At 36.8% G+C, this 23,423-nt stretch overlaps 1 protein-coding gene across 6 annotated transcripts in view; it reads right to left on the bottom strand.

The window, feature by feature from the left end:
* Window positions 1-23,423, bottom strand: part of LOC127866055 (zinc finger MIZ domain-containing protein 1-like) — a 217,832-nt gene that overhangs the window by 132,336 nt on the left and 62,073 nt on the right. For all 6 annotated transcript variants that reach the window (XM_052406365.1, XM_052406366.1, XM_052406360.1 and 3 more), the window contains one exon: window positions 1,843-1,985. In XM_052406365.1, coding sequence (XP_052262325.1) covers window positions 1,843-1,902 — 60 coding nt within the window. In that variant the 5' untranslated portion in view covers window positions 1,903-1,985. The remainder of the gene's footprint in view (window positions 1-1,842; window positions 1,986-23,423) is intronic.

The following is a 23,423-nucleotide window of genomic DNA, read 5'->3' on the forward strand; positions in this document are numbered from 1 at the left end:
GTAAACAAGGTTTTACTAAAGCCATATCAGGAAAATAGCCCCGCCCCCGTGGTGGCAATGTTTTTCAACCAACCGGCATCATTTTTGAACTCTTCCAAGATATTATTGGGATGAATCTTCTTACAGAGTTTCAGGAAGATTGGACTATAAATGTGGCCTCTAGAGTGTTAACAAGATTTTACTATAGCCTTATATAGCCATATAAGGAAAAATGCCCCGCCCCTTGGCAGCCATGTTTTTCAAGCAAACGTAACCATTTTCGAACTCATCCAAGATATCAATAAGACAAATTTTCTGACCATATTTCAATAAGATTGGACAATAAATGTGGCCTCTAGAGTGTTAACAAAGTTTTACTATAGCCATATCAGGAAAAATGCCCCGCCTCCTGGCGGCCATTTTTTTCAACAAACCGGCATCATTTTCGAACTCGTCCAAGATATTATTGGGATGAATCTTCTGACCAAGCTTTATGAAGATCAGACAATAAATGTGGCCTCTAGAGTGTTAACAAGATTTTACTATAGCCATATATAGCCATATAAGGAAAAATGCCCCGACCCTTGGCAGCCATGTTTTTCAAGCAAACGTAACCATTTTCGAACTCATCCAAGATATCATTGAAACAAATGTTCTTACCAAATTTCATGAAGATTGGACAATAAATGTGGCCTCTAGAGAGTTAACAAGGCAAATGTTGACGCCACACAACGGACGACGGACAAAAAGCGATCACAAAAGCTCACCATGAGCACGTTGTGCTCAGGTGAGCTAAAAAAATGTTTAGCAAAAACATTTCACTTTCCATCAGGAGGAATCCCTATCATTTGGTTATAACATCATTTTAACTTTCTGTCAAAATCATAAAAGAACCCTCACACAATCTGAACTGTGGGTGATTCCTGCTTTTATGTGAATTCCAGGTGCTGATTAAACAATTTATATAGATATCACATACTGCTGCCTGCCATAGGCTGCACGGAATATCAATCATGTTCCAGTAATGAAAGCCCCTTACTGTAGACTTAAATGTAGCAATAACTTCAGCATTGCAGTTCACAATGCCTTCATATGATTGTTAATTGGTCCCTGGAAAAGAAATTCCCCTCCCAGCTATTCTACCTCACCAAAGAGGGTGTGATTCATTCAACAGATTCTTGTTTTCTTTGCTCAGGCAAATTACCTGTGGAACACTCTGTTTGGGGTGTTTCATCAATATGCTATGTGGTTTTAAATCCCTGTACAACTGGGGTGACTTTATTGCAAGTAAATTAATCATATAAATTTGCTTAACTCCTCATGCATATCAATGTTTTGTTTAGGTCTGATAAAATGTATCCATGCAGCAGTAATGGAGGAATTATTTAAGTACATGGAATTTTACAACATGAAAAAAAGAGGTCCTAGGTTGCTCTCCTGATACTAAGAGAAACTCAGCTGTTTTCAAAGGCTTTTTGTCATGTTGCCTAAACAATTTTCGAACTTGGCCAAGATATCATTGAAACAAATTATGTGGGTCACCCATGGATTGTTACTGTAAAGTTTCATTAAAAACTGCCAAGGCATTAATGAGAACAAGTTGTTCGAAAAAAATTATTACAAGACACACCCATGGACTGACAGACAACGAACAACACACGTCCTGGAAATTTCCAATGAGCCCTTTGTGCTCAGGTGAGCTTAAAATAGTTTTGCAGCATTGGACACAACCTTAACTATTACCAATAATACCTGTACATCATTTATAGGAGTTATATGGATGGAGTCCAATAGCAGATCAATGCTCATGAACAATGCCTCTTAAATAGTGGGTATAAATAAAGGTAACATTCCATCTCTCACCTGTTTAATACACTGCAATCTATCATTTGTCTGTTTGATATGTTTGTCCATATCAGTCATGGCTGCAGCATTGTGGAGTGGACAGACACAGAGTGACTGCCCCCTGCATCAACATCACACTGGAACATGAGGGCCCCTGATATCTGAAATGTATACATCACACATGAAGAATAGGGCGACTGATATCTAAACTATATACATCCCTTATCAGCAATAGGACCCTGATATCTGAAATATATACAACACACCAGCAAAAGGACTACCTATATATGAAATATATACAACACATCAGCAATAGGACCCTGATATCTGAAATATATACAACACATCTGCAAAAGGACTACCCATATATGAAATATATACAACACATCAGCAATAGGACCCTGATATCTTAAATATATACAACACATCAGCAATAAGACCCTGATATTTGAAATATATACATCACATATCAGCAATAGGACCCCCTGATATCTGAAAATATATACAACGTATATCAGCAAAATGACTACTTATATCTGAAATATATACATCACATATCAGCAATTGGACCCTGATATCTGAAATTATAATATATAACATATAACGGCAATAAGATCCGCTGTGATATTTAAAATATATACACCACAAATTAGAAATAGGACTCCTGATATCTGAAATATATACAACACATCAACAATAAGATTCCTGATATCGGAAATCTATACAAAACATCAGCAATAGGACTCCTGATATCTTAAATATATACAACACATCAGAAATATCTTAAATACATACAACACATCAATAGGACTACTGATATTTGAAATATATACATCACACATCAGCAATAAGACTCCTGATATCTGAACTACAATCTATATACATGAGAAGTTAAATTCTATTTTGGTTGATCTTTTGCTCCTCATTTTCCATTTTCCAGAAAAAGTTGATTTCAAGACATAATTATATCTAAATTGAATCTTTAAGACAAGAAAATTGCTAAAATTTATACAACCACATTAACGTCAGATTTGTATTTAGCAAATGGGGTATATCTCCAGGTTGGAAAATACATTGTCTAAGGTTGGTATTCAGTATGTACATGTACAGTGAGCATCCATTGTGACAGCTATATTAAGCTCACTGAGCATCCATTGTGACAGCTATATTGAGCTCACAGAGCATACATTGTGACAACTATATTGAGCTCACTGAGCATCCATTGTGACAGCTATATTGAGCTCTCTAAGCATCCATTGTGACCGCTATATTGAGCTCACTGAGCATGCATTGTGACAGCTATATTGAGCTCACTGAGCATACATTGTGACAGCTATATTGAGCTCACTGAGCATCTATTGTGACAGCTATATTGAGCTCACTAAGCATCCATTGTGACAGCTATATTGAGCTCTTTGAGCATCTGTTGTGACAGCTATATTGAGCTGAGTATCAATTGTGACAGCTATATTGAGCTCACTGAGCATCCATTGTGACAGCTATATTGAGCTCACTGAGCATCCATTGTGACAGCTATATTGAGCTCACTGAGCATCCATTGTGACAGCTATATTGAGCTCACTGAGCATCAATTGTAACAGCTATATTGAGCTCACTGGGCATCCATTGTGACAGCTATATTGGGCTCACTGAGCATCAATTGTGACAGCTATATTGGGCTCACTGAGCATCCATTATGACAGCTATATTGAGCTCACTGGGCATCCCTTGTGACAGCTATATTGAGCTCTTTGAGCATCTGTTGTGACAGCTATATTGAGCTGAGCATCCAGTGTGACAGCTATATTCAGCTCACTGAGCATAAATTGTAACAGCTATATTGAGCTCACTGAGCATCCATTGTAACAGCTATATTGAGCTCACTGGGCATCCATTGTGACAGCTATATTGAGCTCACTGAGCATCCATTGTGACAGCTATATTGAGCTCACAGATCATACATTGTGACAGCTATATTGAGCTCTTTGAGCATCTGTTGTGACAGCTATATTGAGCTGAGCATCCATTGTGTGACAACTATATTGAGCTCACTGAGCATCAATTGTAACAGCTATATTGAGCTCACTGAGCATCCATTGTAGATTTATTGAGCTCACTGAGCATCCATTGTGACGGCTATGTTGAACTCACTGAACATCCATTGTGACAGCTATACTAAGCTCACTGAGCATCCATTGTTACTACATTGAGCTCACTAAGCATCCATTGTGAGAGCTATATTGACCTCACTGAGTATTCATTGTGACAGCTATATTGAGCTCACTGAGCACCCATTGTGACAGCTATATTGAGCTCACTGTGCATATATTGTGACAGCTATATTAAGCTCACTGAGCACCCATAATGACAGCTATATTGAGCTCACTGAGCATACATTGTAACAGCTATATTGAGCTCACTGAGCATCCATTGTGATAGCTATATTGAGCTAACTGAGAATCCACTCTTACAGCTATATTGAGCTTACTGAGCATACATTTTGACAACTATATTGAGCTCACTGAGCACCCATTGTGACAGCTATATTGAGCGCACTGAGCATCCATTGTGACAGCTATATTGAGCTCACTGAGCATCCATTATGACAGCAATATTAAGCTCACTGAGCATCCATTATGACAGCTATATTCAGCGCACTAAGCATCTATTGTGACAGCTATATTGAGCTTACCGAGCATCTATTGTGACAGCTATATTCAGCTCGCTGAGCATCCATTATGACAGCTATATTGAGCTCACTGAGTATCCATTGTGACAGCTATATTGAGCTCACTGAGCGTCCATTATGGCAGCTATATTGAGCTCACTGTAAATCCATTATGACAACTATATTGAGCTCACTCAGCATCCATTGTGACAGCTATATTGAGCTCACTGAGCATCCATTATGACAGCTATATTGAGCTCACTGAGCATCCATTATGACAGCTATATTGAACTCACTAAGCATCCATTATGACAGCTATATTCAGCTCACTGAGCATCCATTGTGACAGCTATATTGAGCTCACTGAACATCAATTATGACAGCTATATTGAGCTCATTGAGCATCCATTATGACAACTATATTGATATTGAGCTCACTCATCATCCATTGTGACAGCTATATTGAGCTCACTGAGCATCCATTGTGACAGCTATATTGAGCTCACTGGCCATTCCTTGTGACAGTTATATTGAGCTCTTTGAGCATCTGTTGTGACAGCTATATTGAGCTGAGTATCCAGTGTGACAGCTATATTCAGCTCACTGAGCATAAATTGTAACAGCTATATTGAGCTCACTGAGCATCCATTGTAACAACTATATTGAGCTCACTGGGCATCCATTGTGACAGCTATATTGAGCTCACTGAGCATCCATTGTGACAGCTATATTGAGCTCACAGATCATACATTGTGACAGCTATATTGAGCTCTTTGAGCATCTGTTGTGACAGCTATATTGAGCTGAGCATCCATTGTGTGACAACTATATTGAGCTCACTGAGCATCAATTGTAACAGCTATATTGAGCTCACTGAGCATCCATTGTAGATTTATTGAGCTCACTGAGCATCCATTGTGACAGCTATGTTGAACTCACTGAACATCCATTGTGACAGCTATACTAAGCTCACTGAGCATCCATTGTTACTACATTGAGCTCACTAAGCATCCATTGTGAGAGCTATATTGACCTCACTGAGCATTCATTGTGACAGCTATATTGAGCTCACTGAGCAACCATTGTGACAACTATATTGAGCTCACTGTGCATATATTGTGACAGCTATATTAAGCTCACTGAGCACCCATAATGACAGCTATATTGAGCTCACTGAGCATACATTGTAACAGCTATATTGAGCTCACTGAGCATCCATTGTGATAGCTATATTGAGCTAACTGAGAATCCACTCTTACAGCTATATTGAGCTTACTGAGCATACATTTTGACAACTATATTGAGCTCACTGAGCATCCATTGTGACAGCTATATTGAGCGCACTGAGCATCCATTGTGACAGCTATATTGAGCTCACTGAGCATCCATTATGACAGCTATATTAAGCTCACTGAGCATCCATTATGACAGCTATATTCAGCGCACTGAGCATATATTGTGACAGCTATATTCAGCTCACTGAGCATCTATTGTGACAGCTATATTCAGCTCGCTGAGCATCCATTGTGACAGCTATATTGAGCTCACTGAGTATCCATTGTGACAGCTATATTGAGCTCACTGAGCGTCCATTATGGCAGCTATATTGAGCTCACTGTGCATCCATTATGACAACTATATTGAGCTCACTCAGCATCCATTGTGACAGCTATATTGAGCTCACTGAGCATCCATCGTGACAGCTATATTGAGCTCACTGAGCATCCATTATGACAGCTATATTGAACTCACTTAGCATCCATTATGACAGCTATATTCAGCTCACTTAGCATCCATTGTGACAGCTATATTGAGCTCACTGAGCATCAATTATGACAGCTATATTGAGCTCATTGAGCATCCATTATGACAACTATATTGATATTGAGCTCACTCATCATCCATTGTGACAGCTACTGTAAAACCATTAAATTTCGTGTGGTACGAATTTTCGTGGATTTCGTTGTTCCGCTGAACCACGAATTCAAGTACCAACGATTATTTTTACATTTTTAATCTGAACTGGGTCCTTTTCGAATGCCATTGCCGACATTCTTTATTGTTTTCGGTTATCTGAGATATTTGATTGAGATATGCTAGGTAATACAATATGTTGTTTTCTTGATAAGTGTTTGGGTAATAATATGTTTTAAATAAAGCACGGAATTTAAACTGTACATCAACGATTGTTCTCTTTTAGGTGACATCGTCAAATTAACAGTTTGCAGATTTATCACATATGTCAATAAGTGCCAATTAAAGTTAAAAGAGACATAACGGTTTTCACAACTGTATTTTGGGGACCTTATTACTCAATTGTTACTACTAGGGGACCTATTGAGCAGAGAATTGCAAATATTGTCAAAACAACATTGATGGCAATTATGGAGCGGGACCCACAAGATCGCCGCTTATTCGCTCTTATCGACAATTATCGGCAACACTTTCATGCTTCAGTGCACATTAATCACAAGCCTTGCTGTCAACACACATTAGCAGATTATTCCTCGTTATTACTCTGGTTGTTTTAAGAAAAGTTTAATGATAATGACTGTCAATCTTCCCCAAAAATTTGAAATCCACGAAATAACCTGTCAACGAATAAGTTGTTTTTTATTAAACCACGAAATTTCATACCAACGAATTTCTATACGTTAACAGTATATTGAGCTCACTGAGCATCCATTGTGACAGCTATATTGAGCTTACCGAGCATCCATTGTGACAGCAATATTGAGCTCACAGAGCATACATTGTGACAGCTATATTAAGCTCACTGAGCATCTACTGTGACAGCTATATTGAGCTCACTGAGCGTCCATTGTAATAGCTATATTGAGCTCACTGAGCATCCATTGTGACAGCTATATTGAGCTAACTGAGCACCCTTTGTGACAGCTACATTGAGCTCACTGTGCATACATTGTGACAGCTATATTGAGCTCACTGAGCATCCATTGTGACAGCTATATTGAGCTCACAGAGCATCCATTGTTACAGCTATATTGAGGTCACTGAGCATCAATTATGACAGCTATATTGAGCTCATTGAGCATCCATTATGACAACTATATTGATATTCAGCTCACAGAGCATCCATTGTGACAGCTATATTGAGCTCACTGAGCATCAATTATGACAGCTCTATTGAGCTCATTGAGCATCCATTATGACAACTATATTGATATTGAGCTCACTCATCATCCATTGTGACAGCTATATTGAGCTCACTGAGCATCCATTGTGACAGCTATTATTCCTCGTTATTACCGAGCATCTATTGTGACAGCAATATTGAGCTCACAGAGCATACATTGTGACAGCTATATTGAGCTCACTGAGCATCCATCGTGACAGCTATATTGAGCTCACTGAGCATCCATTATGACAGCTATATTGAACTCACTTAGCATCCATTATGACAGCTATATTCAGCTCACTTAGCATCCATTGTGACAGCTATATTGAGCTCACTGAGCATCAATTATGACAGCTATATTGAGCTCATTGAGCATCCATTATGACAACTATATTGATATTCAGCTCACAGAGCATCCATTGTGACAGCTATATTGAGCTCACTGAGCATCAATTATGACAGCTCTATTGAGCTCATTGAGCATCCATTATGACAACTATATTGATATTGAGCTCACTCATCATCCATTGTGACAGCTATATTGAGCTCACTGAGCATCCATTGTGACAGCTATATTGAGCTTACCGAGCATCTATTGTGACAGCAATATTGAGCTCACAGAGCATACATTGTGACAGCTATATTGAGCTCACTGAGCATCTATTGTGACAGCTATATTGAGCTCACTGAGCATCCATTGTAATAGCTATATTGAGCTCACTGAGCATCCATTGTGACAGCTATATTGAGCTCACTGAGCACCCTTTGTGACAGCTATATTGAGCTCACTGTGCATACATTGTGACAGCTATATTGAGCTCACTGAGCATCAATTGTGACAGCTATTTTGAGCTCACTGAGCATCCATTGTGACAGCTATATTGAGCTCACAGAGCATCCATTGTTACAGCTATATTGAGCTCACTGAGCATCTATTGTTACAGCTATATTGAGCTCACTGAGCATCCATTGTGACAGCAATATTGAGCTCACTGAGCATCCGTTGTGACAGCTATATTAAGCTCATTGAGCATCAATTGTGAAAGCTCTATTGAGCTCACTTAGCACCCATTGTGACAGCTATATTGAGCTCACTGTGTATACATTGTGGCAACTATATTGAGCTCACTGAGCATCCATTGTGACAGCTATATTGAGCTCACTGAGCATACATTGTGACAACTATATTGTGCTCACTCAGCATCCATAGTGACAGCTATATTGAGCTCACTGAGCATCCATTGTGACAGCTATTTTGAGCTCACTGAGCACCAATTGTGACAGCTATATTGAGCTCACTGAGCATCAATTGTGACAGCTATATTGAGCTCACTGAGCACCCATTGTGACAGCTATATTGAGCTCACTGAGCATCCCTTGTGACAGCTATATTGAGCTCACTGAGCACCCATTGTGACAGCTATATTGAGCTCACTGAGCATCAATTGTTACAGCTATATTGAGCTCACTAAGCATCAATTATGACAGCTATATTGAGCTCACTGAGCATACATTGTGACAGCTATATTGAGCTCACTGAGCATTCATTGTGACAGCTATCTGGAGCTTACTCAGCATCCATTGTGACAGCTATATTGAGCTCACTGAGCATCCATTGTGACAGTTTTATAGAGCAGGATGTAAGCAGGCTTGATAAAAAGCTTTTATCTACAAAATATTAACAAAACAAAATTGCATTAAGTCGTTTAGATAACTAAAATAAAAGCCACATATATTATACAGCATAGCTTAATTTATAACAATTTATATCAGAAAAAACAACTTGTTATTTAATGCAAATTGTTTTACAACATCATGAGTGATAAATGGCGTGATTTGCATAAGACATGGCATGTAACATATTTCAAACATTGCCTGCACAAGCTGTCCTTTTGCAGCCATTCCTTGGTTGCCCAGTGGCTGTACTATAAGTCCTATATGGCAACATGTTAATACACTTACACTTGACTAGGTGGCCCGGTTATCTCTTAATTTTAAGCAAAAAAAAATCTAATAGATTTCTTTGTGATTTGACCTCCTGTACTGACATCTTTTATATAGTTGGTCTGCTTATCATTTATCACTATTACAAGAATGGGCTATGAGGTCTAGGCCCACACAAAATGCAGTACAAGTTTTTTGTTTAATCTTTAAGTCTGCATATTTTTCAAATGTTGTGCTATCAGTCCCCTATTCACTATAAAAAAACATTCTTTTTGGGAGGTAAACAGTAGCACAATAGATCAATGAGATTTTGTTTGGCTTAAAAATCAGGGAAAGTGGAAAGCACCCATCACATGTATTGTTTTTTTTTAAATGATAAGCACTATTTTAATTGAATGCACAATTGGAACAATGATTCAATAATAACCATTTGATTACTCCTTTACAACATAATAATACACTTTCTCAACAAAAACTGTTCAAATCTATTTATATTAAATTTAATTATATGTATTTCAGATAAAAAAATGTTGTTTATATCATATTTGTTTGTATGTGGCAAACCTTATGAGTCATAAAATGCTTTTATAAATAGAAGTTAATTTCTTTAACCCATTTAAGCCTAGTGGACTCTCCCATCCTTCTGAATTGGATCAATTTATTTCCAAAATTGTCAAGTATATTCATTTCTATATTTGAGAATATTTCTTACAGAATTTTTTTTTCAGCAAACAGCGCAGACCCTGATGAGACGCCGCATCATGCGGCGTCTTATCTGGGTCTACGCTGTTTGCCAAGGCCTTTTTTCTAGACACTAGGCATAAATGGGTTAATCTTTATCAGCATGGATCAAAAGTGTTAACTTTATTATCCAACATTGAAGGTTGTGCAATTTCCACAATTTACCATTGATAAGAAAAGATCTCTAAGTAAAAACGTCACCATCATCACTCAGGAATTTAACTATGATATCAAATGTCACATTTTAATGGTTTGCCCATATTTTTTAAAAATACATATTGAGATATGCACCATTAACCCAACATTCTTTTACAATGATGGTGAAAATATTTATGAAGGCTACAAAGCACTGCAATATTCTTGTGATTAAGTTATTTGTCATAGGGTTCAATAAGTAAGTGATAAAGCGTGAAGATTGATGTTTTTTGCAGATAATAATATTAACGGTAAAATATTAATATTAAAAATATCATATAATTTTTTCAAAAGATGGATAATTTCAATTAATAGTGCTGATACTGATAGTGGTAATGGTGATGACACTGATTATGATCATGATGCTGCTGGTGCTGTTGATGATTAAGATGATTATGATTTACAGATTTTTAGATGATTATGACAATGGTAATGATGATTACAAAAACATACACAATTCCAATCCTTTGCAGGGTAGTCTCATTTATAAGACGCGCAAAGAATTTAGAGATACTTTTTATATGGGCTAAATTCGTTGGAACGTTTCATCGTTGAAGGACTTGTTATGTGTTGGAAACCAGAAAGTTTAAATTTTCATCGATTTGCGTAAAATTGCAAAATAACATTACCAACTCATTCAGTTTTAATGCAGAAGTCTATTTTTAACTCAAATATCGTCGATTCGAAGTTAGAAAGGCATAAATTCTTCAGTTAAACTTCTGCTTAAATCGCAAAACAATCACTGACCTGCAGCCATGTCATGAAACTGATTTAAATATGAACCAATCAGAAGAGGGCATTACGGTGTAACGTGTACGCGTAATTTTATTTAACATGAGCTTTTAACACCGACTTTTACCTAACTAGATCTAGTATGCTAATCTTTGTCGATTTAATAAGAATATGTTCAAAACAGATATGGTGCAGTTTCTATTCACTGTTCTAAGTTTCAGCAAGTTTTTATGCATGTCTTTTTCGCACCTCTGTCTGTGTTGTTTTATGTACTTACATTCTACGTTACATAGGATGGTATACTGTATGATCTGTATCAATACTATTTATGTACAGTATAAAAACTAGAGCTTTGTCACAGACGTGACGTATACCCCCCACGTGCTGCATTGACACAAACTATTTTGCATGCTGTCTTCACAAAACAAGAGAATCTAATTTATGGCAATTTTTAAGAATTATAAAGCCATTATCATTTAAAGCCATTTTGACCTTTGAACTCTTGAATTCTTCCACATGACACGCCATTCTATGACTGTGAACAAAATTAATGTACAGAGTCATTTTAAAATCTCACAATGAATGACATTGTTATGGTCCAGACAAGATCATTTATTGCCATTTTTGACCTCTGAACTAAAAATGTGACCTTGACATTGGAGATATCGACGTAATTCTTTCGCCCTACACACCGTCCAATGATGGTGAACAAATGTTCCAAATGATTTTAAAATATCACGATAAACGACATAGTTATGGCCCGGACAAGCTCATTAATGGCCATTTTTGACCTTTGAACTCAAAGTGTGACCTTGACCTTGGAGATATCGACATAATTCTTTCGCGCGATACACCATCCAATGATGGTGAACACATGTGCCAAATGATTTTCAAATCTCACAATGAACGACATAGTTATGGCCCGGACAGGTTCATTTATGGCCATTTTTGACCTTTGAACTCAAAGTGTGACCTTGACCTTGGAGATATCGACGTAATTCTTTCACGGGACACACCGTCCAATAATAATGAACAAATGTGCAAAATGATTTTTAATTCTCACAATGAACAGCATAGTTATGGCCCGGACAAGCTCATTTATGGCCATTTTTGACCTTTGAACTTTAAGTGTGACCTTGACCTTGAAGATATCGACGTAATTCTTTCGCGCAACTCACCGTCCAATGATGGTGAACAAATGTGCCAATTAATTTTAAAATCTTGAGGCCTGGACAAGCTTATTTATGATCTTTGAACTCAAAATTGTGACCTTGACCTTGGAGATATCAAATTCTTACGCGGGACACACCGTCTAATGATGGTGAACAAATTTTACAAATGATTTTAAAATCTCACCATAAATGACAAAGTTATGGCCCGGACAAGCATTTGACCTTTAAACTCCAAGTGTGACCTTGACATTGGAGATATCAACATACTTTTTTCACACGACACACCGTCCCATGATGGTGAACAAATGTACCAAGTCTAACGATAAATGACATAGTTATGGTCCGGACAAACTTTCGGTTTAAAACACACTAATTGACCCCGTGACCTAGTTTTTGACCTGGCATGACCCATATTCAAACTTGACCTAAACATCATCTAGATACAACTTGTGACCAAGTTTGGTGAAGATCAGATGAAATTTCAGGACAGACCGACCGACAAACCGACAAAGTGACTCCTTCATAGCCCCCATTACCAGTAATGGGGGTATAATAAAAGATGTAATTTCTTTCAGAACTTTTTAATTGTCAATTTAGAAAAAAAACAATGCTAAATAAATCCAAAAAAGTATAACATCGGTTTACTATGTAACGCTCTGCACCACAACAGACGAACGCAAACTGTATTTTACGCTGTTTATTCTTCCACTTTAAACCAGATGCTTTACATCGAGGTCGTGTTATCGATTTATATCTACACAGCGAGCGCATCGAGTGATATTGAAAAATTGAATAGTGGTTGGATTTAAATTGCTTAGGCGTGCAAAATTCAAAGTGTCATTACATAATTTTTAAGGAACATTATCGAGAAATGAATTATCTACACAGGTATGTAAATATTATTGCAATCCGTTGATATTAAGCGTCTTATATCGAGGCTTGAATGTTGCGCACAAAATCCTTGCGCAACAATATAGACAAAGAAGGAAAAAAGTCCAACACATTTTAAATGCCAGCCCGGTTGGACGCTACAAATATTACCAATATAAAAAGTAGCTTAATATTTGAGAGCGTCAACAAGTTGGACTATTTGCAGGGGTAACTCAACTTTATGACACCATAGTTATATATCAAAATGAGATCATTACGCATGTCTACTTATTTTAAGGAAGCAAAGTCCTGTTTTGCTTGAAAAGGGATTCAACTGGCAATCATTTTTCGCAACATTGCATAAATAGTGCTTTTTTGAATTATATCACTGAAAACTGTAAAATGGATTTAATGTCTCTACAGGACAAAACCAATTTTTTACAAACGTATGTCAATAGACAAGTTTATTTGATTATCGAAGAACCAGTGACCGGATTGTCTCACACGGAGAAAGACATTTAGAACGAGGAACTCCAAGGTGACTGAATGATGCAGATGTTCAGTGAGCTGTCAACATAAACTATCAACGTCTCCTTATAATTGTATTGCAGCCTTCATTAAACATTTACTCATCTCTTTCATCTGGGAACCTCTCTGCCTTTATGGCAGAAAAAGACACCATTTTAGTTGTTAAATATTTATAAGCTATTGATAATTACTTACAAAAACAGCCTTACACGCTTCTTTATTTGCTACAAAAGGATACACATTGCCGATCCTTTTGCCGCACTACGACATTAAATGTCACTTTAAGTCTTAATTATGACCTGCAACCTACATTCAAACAAGTGTAAATTTACCAATGCATGTTTCTAAATAGATCTGCTTGGAAATGAACTGAAAATATCCAGTCATGTCAAATGACATCATAACAAGTTGGGCCTGATGTTAATTGTCAAGAATGTCATTGGTCAAAATTTTCATTGAAATCACAATGCTGTAATACCTGACAAAAGTGAATAAACAGCTAAGTCTCAGGTCATTATGTAATGTCAAGAGAAAAAACCAATATCAACTTATAAAATGGCGCAGCAGGAGCCAACACGTATCCGCACACCGAAAAGATGTTATATTAAAAGGCAATTTTGGGTGGGCAAGGCCTATGTTCGTGGGGCCCCTGGGTGGGTAATGTGGACATGAATGGTAGAGATAGACCTTGTTGTCATAGAGATGTTCAGTATTAATTGGAAGTCAATTGGTGAATAAATGAAGAAGTTATGTTAAAACAGAAAAAAAAGTTTGGTTTGAACACAAAAATTGGGTACGAAAAAAAAATTGGTCACGAAAATATTTGGTTACCAAAAAAAATATGCTGAAAAACAAATGTGGGTACCCAAAAAATTGTTATCAAAAAAAAAATTGGTACGAATAGTTTGGTACGAAAAAAAATTTGGTTAGAAAACAACATTTGGGTATGAAAAAAAATTGGGGTAAAAAAACAATTGGGTACGAAAAAAAAATTGGGTAAAAAAAATAATTTGGGTACAATAAAGTTGGGTACAAAAAAAAATGGGTCCAAAAAAAGTTGGCTACGAAATAAAATTTTGTAAGTGAAAAAAAATGGAAACGAAAAAAAAGTTGGTTACGAAAAAAAAATTGGGTACTAAAAAAAATGTGGGTACAAACAAAAATTGAATATGAAAAAAAATTTGGGCACGAAAAAAATTAAGGTACGAAACCAAAAAAATGGGAATGAAAAAAAAATTGGGGGTACGGGGAGTACGGGAAGTAGTACCCATGGACCTCTTGATAAATTTGAAAGAGGACAGGCACCAAGCTGCCTTTATCAATGGCCCTGGGGTGGTTATGTGGACATGGATGGTCGAGATAGACCGTGTTGTCATAAGAGATGTTCAGTATTAATTTGAATCAATTGGTGAATAAATGAAGAAGTTATGTTAAAACTAAATTTTGGGTGGGTGTGGTCGGGCACTATCCACTCCTACACTATTAGCACTAGAACCTTGAAGCTTACACACATGGTAGCTATTAGCATATGTGCGACGGTGCACTATTTGTAATTTTGATATGACTCCTGAGTCAAAAGTTATTATCTTGTGCGTCGCATGTTGTTAGTAAAATGATTTTTTTTAAACCATTTTACCCATTTTTTTACCTATGACTTTTGACCCAGGGATCAGATCAAAATTATGTCGCTGTCACCTTCGCGCATATGCTCATAGCTACCATGTGTGTAAGTTTCAAGGTTCTAGTGCTAATAGTGTAGGAGTAGATAGTGGCCAGGACAGACGGACAGAAAGCGGAGATCAATACAATATCCCCTTGATTTTAAAAACGTGGGAATCATAATGTGACATTTTTACCTCTGACCATATGTCAAAATTTTAGTATTCAACTTGACAAAATGTCAATTGAAATAAAGAATAAAAATGAAGACATTTCTGACTAAGTAAAAGTTTGATGTCAATGTCCCCACTCAAAATTCCTATTGTGTTCAAGATATATATATTATGACAATTTCTGACAAATAGTATCTGGCTTCTCCCGGAAATAACAGGTCATAACATACTTCATGCAAGAAGTACCAAATGTAGCCATCAGTAATAAGAAAAAATCATTTGAATGTTATCTTCCTCGATTAAAATAAACAATAAATAACACATGTGGTGGAATAGGTATAGTAAAGCAATACAGAATTACTTAAAATAGCATTGACGATATATACAATGGTCTATTAATGTAGTTTTTCAGCAAGCATTTCTAGCAATTGTGACAAAAGGAATCGAAAGAGCACATGTGAATAATGGTAACTAGAGCTTTGTCACAGACGTGAAGAATACACATAATATTGACACATAATATTTTGAATGTCGTATTCACAAAAAACAGCGGACACCACATGCCACATTGACACATAATATTTTGAATGTCGTATTCACAAAAAACAGCGGACACCATGCTTAATTTTTAAAACACATGCCACATTGACACATAATATTTTGAATGTCGTATTCACAAAAAACAGCGGACACCATGCTTAATTTTTAAAACACACTAAGTGACCCCTTGACCTAGTTTTTGACCCAGAAAGGCCCATGTTCTAACATGGCCTTAAGATCATCTCCATAAAACTTCTGACCAAGTTTGGTGAAGATTGGATGTAAACTACAGTCAATCTTGTATTAAGAGACCACTCAAGGGAGTAATCAAAAGTGGTCTCTTAATAAAATGGTCTTTAAATAAAAAAGGCCATTCTGGAAGAATGCTTACCCTCAATTTTAATCTATATGAAGGATAATCTCTTTTGTCAACAATGATTTTAACTTTTATAATAAAATGAATATAAACACAATACATAAACAATATTTTACTTATAATGTGTTGTTTTTTTCACTTATTATAAATCATCATATATTATAAATGAATTGTGTGTACATATTTATTAGCAAAAACAACATAGACAAGTAAATATTTTTCGCCTTTTTTTTCACCTGACACATAATTTTCCACGTCTTCAAACACCTCAGCTTTACGCTTAAGAATGTTCTGAATTTGAGTTTTACCGACTCCAAACTCATCTGCAATTTTACCTGCACTTTTACTCTTTGACAATTCCAAAACCCGAATTTTCTCGTTCAACGTTAACACTTTTCGTTTTGACATTTTAATTTCTGCATGTACGCTTAAGGAAATCTGACTCGATTATGATACATAATGAGCTGAAAAAATTAAAACACATCAATTGAAAACAAACAAACAGACCTGATTGGAAAATTTATTAAGTAAACAAGGGCTGTTTGTAAAACATGCATGCCCCCCATATGGGCTGTCCATTGTAGTGGCAGCCATTGTGTAAATACGATTTTTGTCACTGTGACCTTGACCTTTGACCTAGTGACCTGAAAATCAATAGGGGTCATCTGCGGGTCACGATCAATGTACCTATGAAGTTTCATGTTCCTAGGCAAAAGCGTTCTTGAGTAATCATCCGAAAATCATTTTACTATTTCGGGTCACCGTGACCTTGACCTTTGACCTTGTGACCTCAAAATCAATAAGGGTCATCTGCAAGTCATGATCAATCTACCTATGAAGTTTCATGATCCTAGGCGTATGCGTTCTTGAGTTATCATCCGAAAACCATTTTACTATTTCGGGTCACCGTGACCTTGACCTTTGACCTAGTGACCTCAAAATCAATAGGGGTCATCTGCGAGTCATGATCAATCTACCCATGAAGTTTCATGATCCTAGGCGTATGCGTTATTGAGTTATCATCCGGAAACCATTTTACTTTTTCGGGTCACCGTGACCTTGACCTTTGACCTAGTGACCTCAAAATCAATAGGGGTCATCTGCAAGTCATGATCAATCTACCCATGAAGTTTCATGATCCTAGGCATATGCGTTCTTGAGTTATCATTCAAAAACCATTTTACTATTTCTGGTCACGGTGACCTTGACCTTTGACCTAGTGACCTCAAAATCAATAGGGGTCATCTGCGAGTCATGATCAATGAACCTATGAAGTTTCATGATCCTAGGCCCAAGCGTTCTTGAGTTATCGTCTGACAACCACCTGGTGGACGGACCGACAGACCGACAGACCGACCGACCGACAGACCGACATGAGCAAAGCAATATACCCCCTCTTCTTCGAAGGGGGGCATAATAACAATGTGATTGGCTAACAAATATCTACTAATTAGCATAATTACAAATTGGTAATGTACGGATTTTGACAGATGTTGCCGATTAATAGTTTATTTTCCGCACTTCTCAGGAAATGTTTGTTGCGTACAGTGCATTGTTTCTGCACCTGTTATCTATACTCGAGAAAAATCGGCATTGTCTCTTAACTAGTAAACTTTTTAAGCTGTAGACTGTGCGTAAAACGTTCCTCTATTATTGAACTCAATAAATTGATATGCAGTCTACAACAATACCGATCAGAACCGGTCAACGAGACAAAGCATATTCATAATGGTTGGTGTGAAAACAAAGCAGCGGTGTAACAGTACATCTTATCGGCTTAGATAAACAATTAACACGGATTTGTCCCTGAAAGATCAATACATTAACCACTTTTACCTCCTAGTGGTTGCTTAATTCTAGATTTGGACATCAAAATACATAGAAATCAGCGGTCGCTGGTCGCTTAAGACAAAAGTCGCTGAATACAATATCATTATATAGCGAAAAAGCTCCGTGGGATTTCAAAATGTCGCATAAGACAAAGGTCGCTTAATACAAGTGGTCGCATCCACAAGATTGACTGTACTTGAATTAGAGAGCGAACACGATGCTGAATGTTAAAAAACGCACTAAGTGACCCCGTGACCTAGTTTTAGGCCCAGAATGTCCCATGTTCAAACTTGTCCTAGAGATCATTCAGATAAAACTAAGTCTTGTGACCAAGTTTGGTGAGGATTGGATGAAAACTACTTGAATTAGAGAGCGGACAACATGGTGAGGTTTAAAATGCACTAAGATACCCCGTGACCTAGTTTTTGACCCGGCATGACCCATATTCAAACTTGACCTAGACATCATCTAGATACAACTTCTGACCAAGTTTGGTAAAGATTTGATGAAAACTACTTGAATTAGAGAGCGGACCACATTGTGATGTTTAAAATGCACTAAGTGACCCCGTGACCTTGTTTTTGACCCGGCATGACCCATATTCAAACTTGCCCTAGACATTATCAAGATACAAGTTCTGACCAATTTTGGTGAAAATTGGATAAAAACTACTTGAATTAGAGAGCGGACAACATGGTGAGGTTTAAAACACACTAAGTGACCCCGTGACCTAGTTTTTGACCAGGCATGGCCCATGTTCAAACTTGACCTACACATCATCTAGTTACAACTTATGACCAAGTGTGGTGAAGATTGGATTTAAACTACTTGACATAGAGAGTGGACACCATGCTCAATGTGTAAAACGTACTAAGTGACCCTGTGGCCTAGTTTTTGATCTGGCATGGCCCATGTTTGAACATGGCCTTCAGATCATCTAGATAAAACTTCTGACCAAGTTTGGTAAAGATTGGATGAAAACTACTTGAACAAGAGAGAGGACACCATGCTCATACATGCCAGACGTCCCGATCTCGGCGGGACAGTCCCGCTTTTGGGCCCTTTGTCCCGGCGTCCCGATATGAGACGATTTGTCCCGACATTCGTAAAAAACGATGTAAGGTCTATAGGTTCCCAATAAAATTCGCTATTCAAGCTCTGTTTTGCTAACACTTACCACTGCTAATCCCTTTATTGCCCCCAATTAACAATCCGATTCTACTTCTCGTGTGTACCAGTGTTGTTTATGACACCTTATCAGCGATTTATCGGCTAATTATTGATTTTATCAGGCATTCACACCATGGTGGTCTTCAAGATAGAGGTCGCTTATTGCTATCGATAGTTGTATTATAATGAAATAAATGTTGAAAATGTGTTTGTTTTTGTCTTTGTTTGAAACGCTTTACAAAACAATTGTTTTGTAAAATCAACTCTACGTCATTAATGAGTCTTTTACATTCAATGTTTAGATTTAAACAGCATTCACACCATGGTGTTTTTATGATAGGAGTCGCTAATTGCTATCCAAAGATGTATCGTATAGAAATAAACGCCGTCTGCGTTTGTATTTCATGGCCAACTCAAGTACAACAATAATATTATCCTGTGTATTATACAACCCAAAGATATAAAACCTGTCAAAACACCGATTTTGTACATCAAACAAATTGAATGCTGTCCAATACACATTGATGTTTCTCACAAATTACCTTTCGTTTTCGATGGATTTTCTGAAAATAGTTTGTACATATTGCATCAATCTAAATTTATAGTTAATTTACGATTGGTTGAAAAAGAATAGTGCTCGATGCGCTCACAACGTGTCACACGATTTACATAGGTTCAAGGGGATATCCCTGCACCAATTGGATGTCAAATCGAGGCAAACGGGGACACCCCACATTTCAGTTCATGGAGTGTGTTTACTTCTGGAAAATGGAGAACGTATGCGTTTATGAAATTCTGAACACACATTTATCATCAATATTGGGCAAAAATTAAGAGTTTTTGTAAGTAATATACTGATTACTGACTAAAGAAAAGGTGAAATGATTGATCGTTTTAGGTGTCCCGCTTTTTAGTCAAATGTCCCGACAATTTTTACGGAAAGTCCCGATTTGGACCTGAAAAATTCTGGCATGTATGACCATGCTGAATGTAAAAAAACGCACTGAGTGTCCCCTAGACCTAGTTTTTGACCTGGCAAGGCCCATGTTTGAACTTGGCCTTAAGCTCATCTAGATACAACTTCTGACCAAGTTTGGACAACATGCTGAATGTTTAAAGGCACTTAGTGACCCCGTGACCTAGTTTTTGACCCGGCAAGCCCATGTTCAAACTTGGCCTTGATTGACATCATGTAGATACAACTTCTGACCAAGTTTGGTGAAGATCGGATGAAAACTTCTTGAATTAGAGAGCGGACACTTAATACAGACCGACAGACAGACCGACAGACCGACCGACCGACAAGTTCACTCCTATATACCCCCTTAAACTTCGTTTGTGGGGGTATAACAACGCTTTCAGTATAAAAATACAACACTAAAATTTACCACTCTCCCCGAACACAGTTGATATTATGAACAGTATTTTTTTGTAATTGTCTAGTATATTCTCATTCAATATTTACAACTCTAAATAATATAATTGCTAACATTACCTACACCATGGCAGTGTCTGCAACCCAAGGCATTGTGCCATCATACACCAAATACCTTCATTCTTGCTGTGGACCACCATATCAAATAAGCTCTTTATTAACAGTGATAATCATGATCCTATTTATTTGAAGGTACAATGACTCTGATTTAAGGCAAATCAGTATATTAGTTGTATCATTTATATGTAGGTTATAATTTACAATCAGTTTTTCGGCGTAAGCTGCATAAGCCAGCTTTTCACCTTAGCCTGACCTTTGTAAGTGTCCAATAAAATTCCAATAAAATTTCCCGCGGCTAGGTACGAATGAATACACTTCATTTATTCCATTGGCTGATTTGAGTATACCACCAGAACATTGGAAACATATCCGCGTCTTTGTAACACTGTTTTACTGTAAGAAACAATTTATCTCGAATGAAAAGGCTTAATAGATAGAACAGTTTTACACTCAATTCTCGACATCAATACAGTTTGTGCGTACACCTTTTATTTTCAGAGTATTACCAGCGCAAGAGCGTTTATACTTAAAAGGCTATGTTCTCATATTTAGTACTTACTTCATTATTCCTGTAAACATGTTAACATGTAAAAGTATAAAGAGCAATGGAAGCGAGGCCTCACTTTAAATCATTGCATTTCAACCCGCGAGGTATATCGGGTCAATTCGCGGACATTCAGAGTTTATATACAGGTCATCACCGGAGTTGGCGGCCAGTAAAATAATCGTTATATAATAAAGACGCTATCCGTGAACTAGGTGACCTGGAATTTTCTTTAGACCAGAAATATGTCAAATGAAGATATTCAGCAATATAATTATGGTATGTAAATAATAGATTCTTAATGTGTTTTCAACAATACAATGATAAATATTATTGTTGATAAATTTAACAATAATTATTCGTCCATATTGCCTAATGTACTAAAGTGATATTATGAGCATGTAACAGTTTATAGGTGTCTATCGCAACCGTTGATTATTTTTGATGTTTCTACTTCATATACACTTATATTAATTAATGCAGCATCATCATACTAAAACAATATACCAGAAAGAGAAAAATAATGCATTTGAATATCAACCGTACTTTCGTTTGACAACTGATCATGCGTTTACGAGTTGAACCTAAATTTAGTTTTAGTGCAGATTTGTTCATACGACACAAAGACACGAAATTGTTTTACGGATCATTTCAGCTTACAGGACTGGGTGGGTCACGTAAGAATATCGAATATAAAATATATTTTTATAAACAACTGGTAGCAAGGTGAGTTGCAGATAATTAATCAGTAACCACATTTTAACTAACTATTTTGACCTGATAATTCTTTTCAGCTCAATTCAACAGTGCAAAATGCCCATAATATCACTTTAAAGGGGCCTTTTCACAGATTTTGGCATTTTTTAACTTATTCATTAAATGCTTTATATCGATAAATGTAAACATTGGATCGTAAAAGCTCCAGTAAAAAATCAAGAATAAAATTAAAAAAAGGAAAAGAACATTGCCCGGACCAGGTTTCGAACCAGTGACCCCTGGAGTCCTGCCAGAGTCCTGAAGTAAAAACGCTTTAGCCTACTGAGCTATTCCGCCGAGTACACATATTGAACGTATTTTATACCTTATATAAGCAATCTTCGTAGTTTCACAAAATTTAACGACAAAAACAGAACTCTCCAAATTATTCAATCGTTTCGCGTTGCAACGCTTTATAATTTTTAGGTTTAAAATCGTCAAAAGATGCATATAATGGCTCTATTAGACCATGGTAAATGTTCAGTATTACTGTTTCCTCACAAATATCATAACTCAAACGAAAATTTGCGAATCTGAAACAACTTTTTTCAATTTTGTCAATTTACCAAAGCGTGAAAAGATCCCTTTAAGCATTAGCACGATGATAATTGATACTGTTAATAATCGAATCAAATAGCAATGCCCGACAAACCGCTAAAACAGGTTTGTTCGAAGAACGCGCCTATAAATACGGATACTTCTCGTGTGGCCGGTTGACTCATATGTTTAAATTTCACTTTCATTCTTCTTTTGGTTTTCTGTTTTGTATCTATAGGTTTATGACCAGCAATATGTTATAATGTAAAATAAGCCGCGAAAACTCCCCGTAACATCCCGTACTGCGTGTGATGCAGCTAAGAACTGCACAGAAAAAGACATTCGCTATCCTTGATCTCATTCATTAAACTATTTACGCCGTATATCTTTTTTAAAGATATTTCTTGTTTAAAGTTTATTGATAATGATTTTTTGTCATACAGTTCTTTTAAGGTGAGATCAGAAGATCTTTGAAACCTTTCTGAACGGAGTTAAAGTTATTTCTCAACTTTACCATAAATGGATATAAT

The sequence above is a fragment of the Dreissena polymorpha genome, chromosome 2 (assembly GCF_020536995.1).
Source record: "Dreissena polymorpha isolate Duluth1 chromosome 2, UMN_Dpol_1.0, whole genome shotgun sequence".
Lineage (NCBI taxonomy): Eukaryota > Metazoa > Mollusca > Bivalvia > Myida > Dreissenidae > Dreissena > Dreissena polymorpha.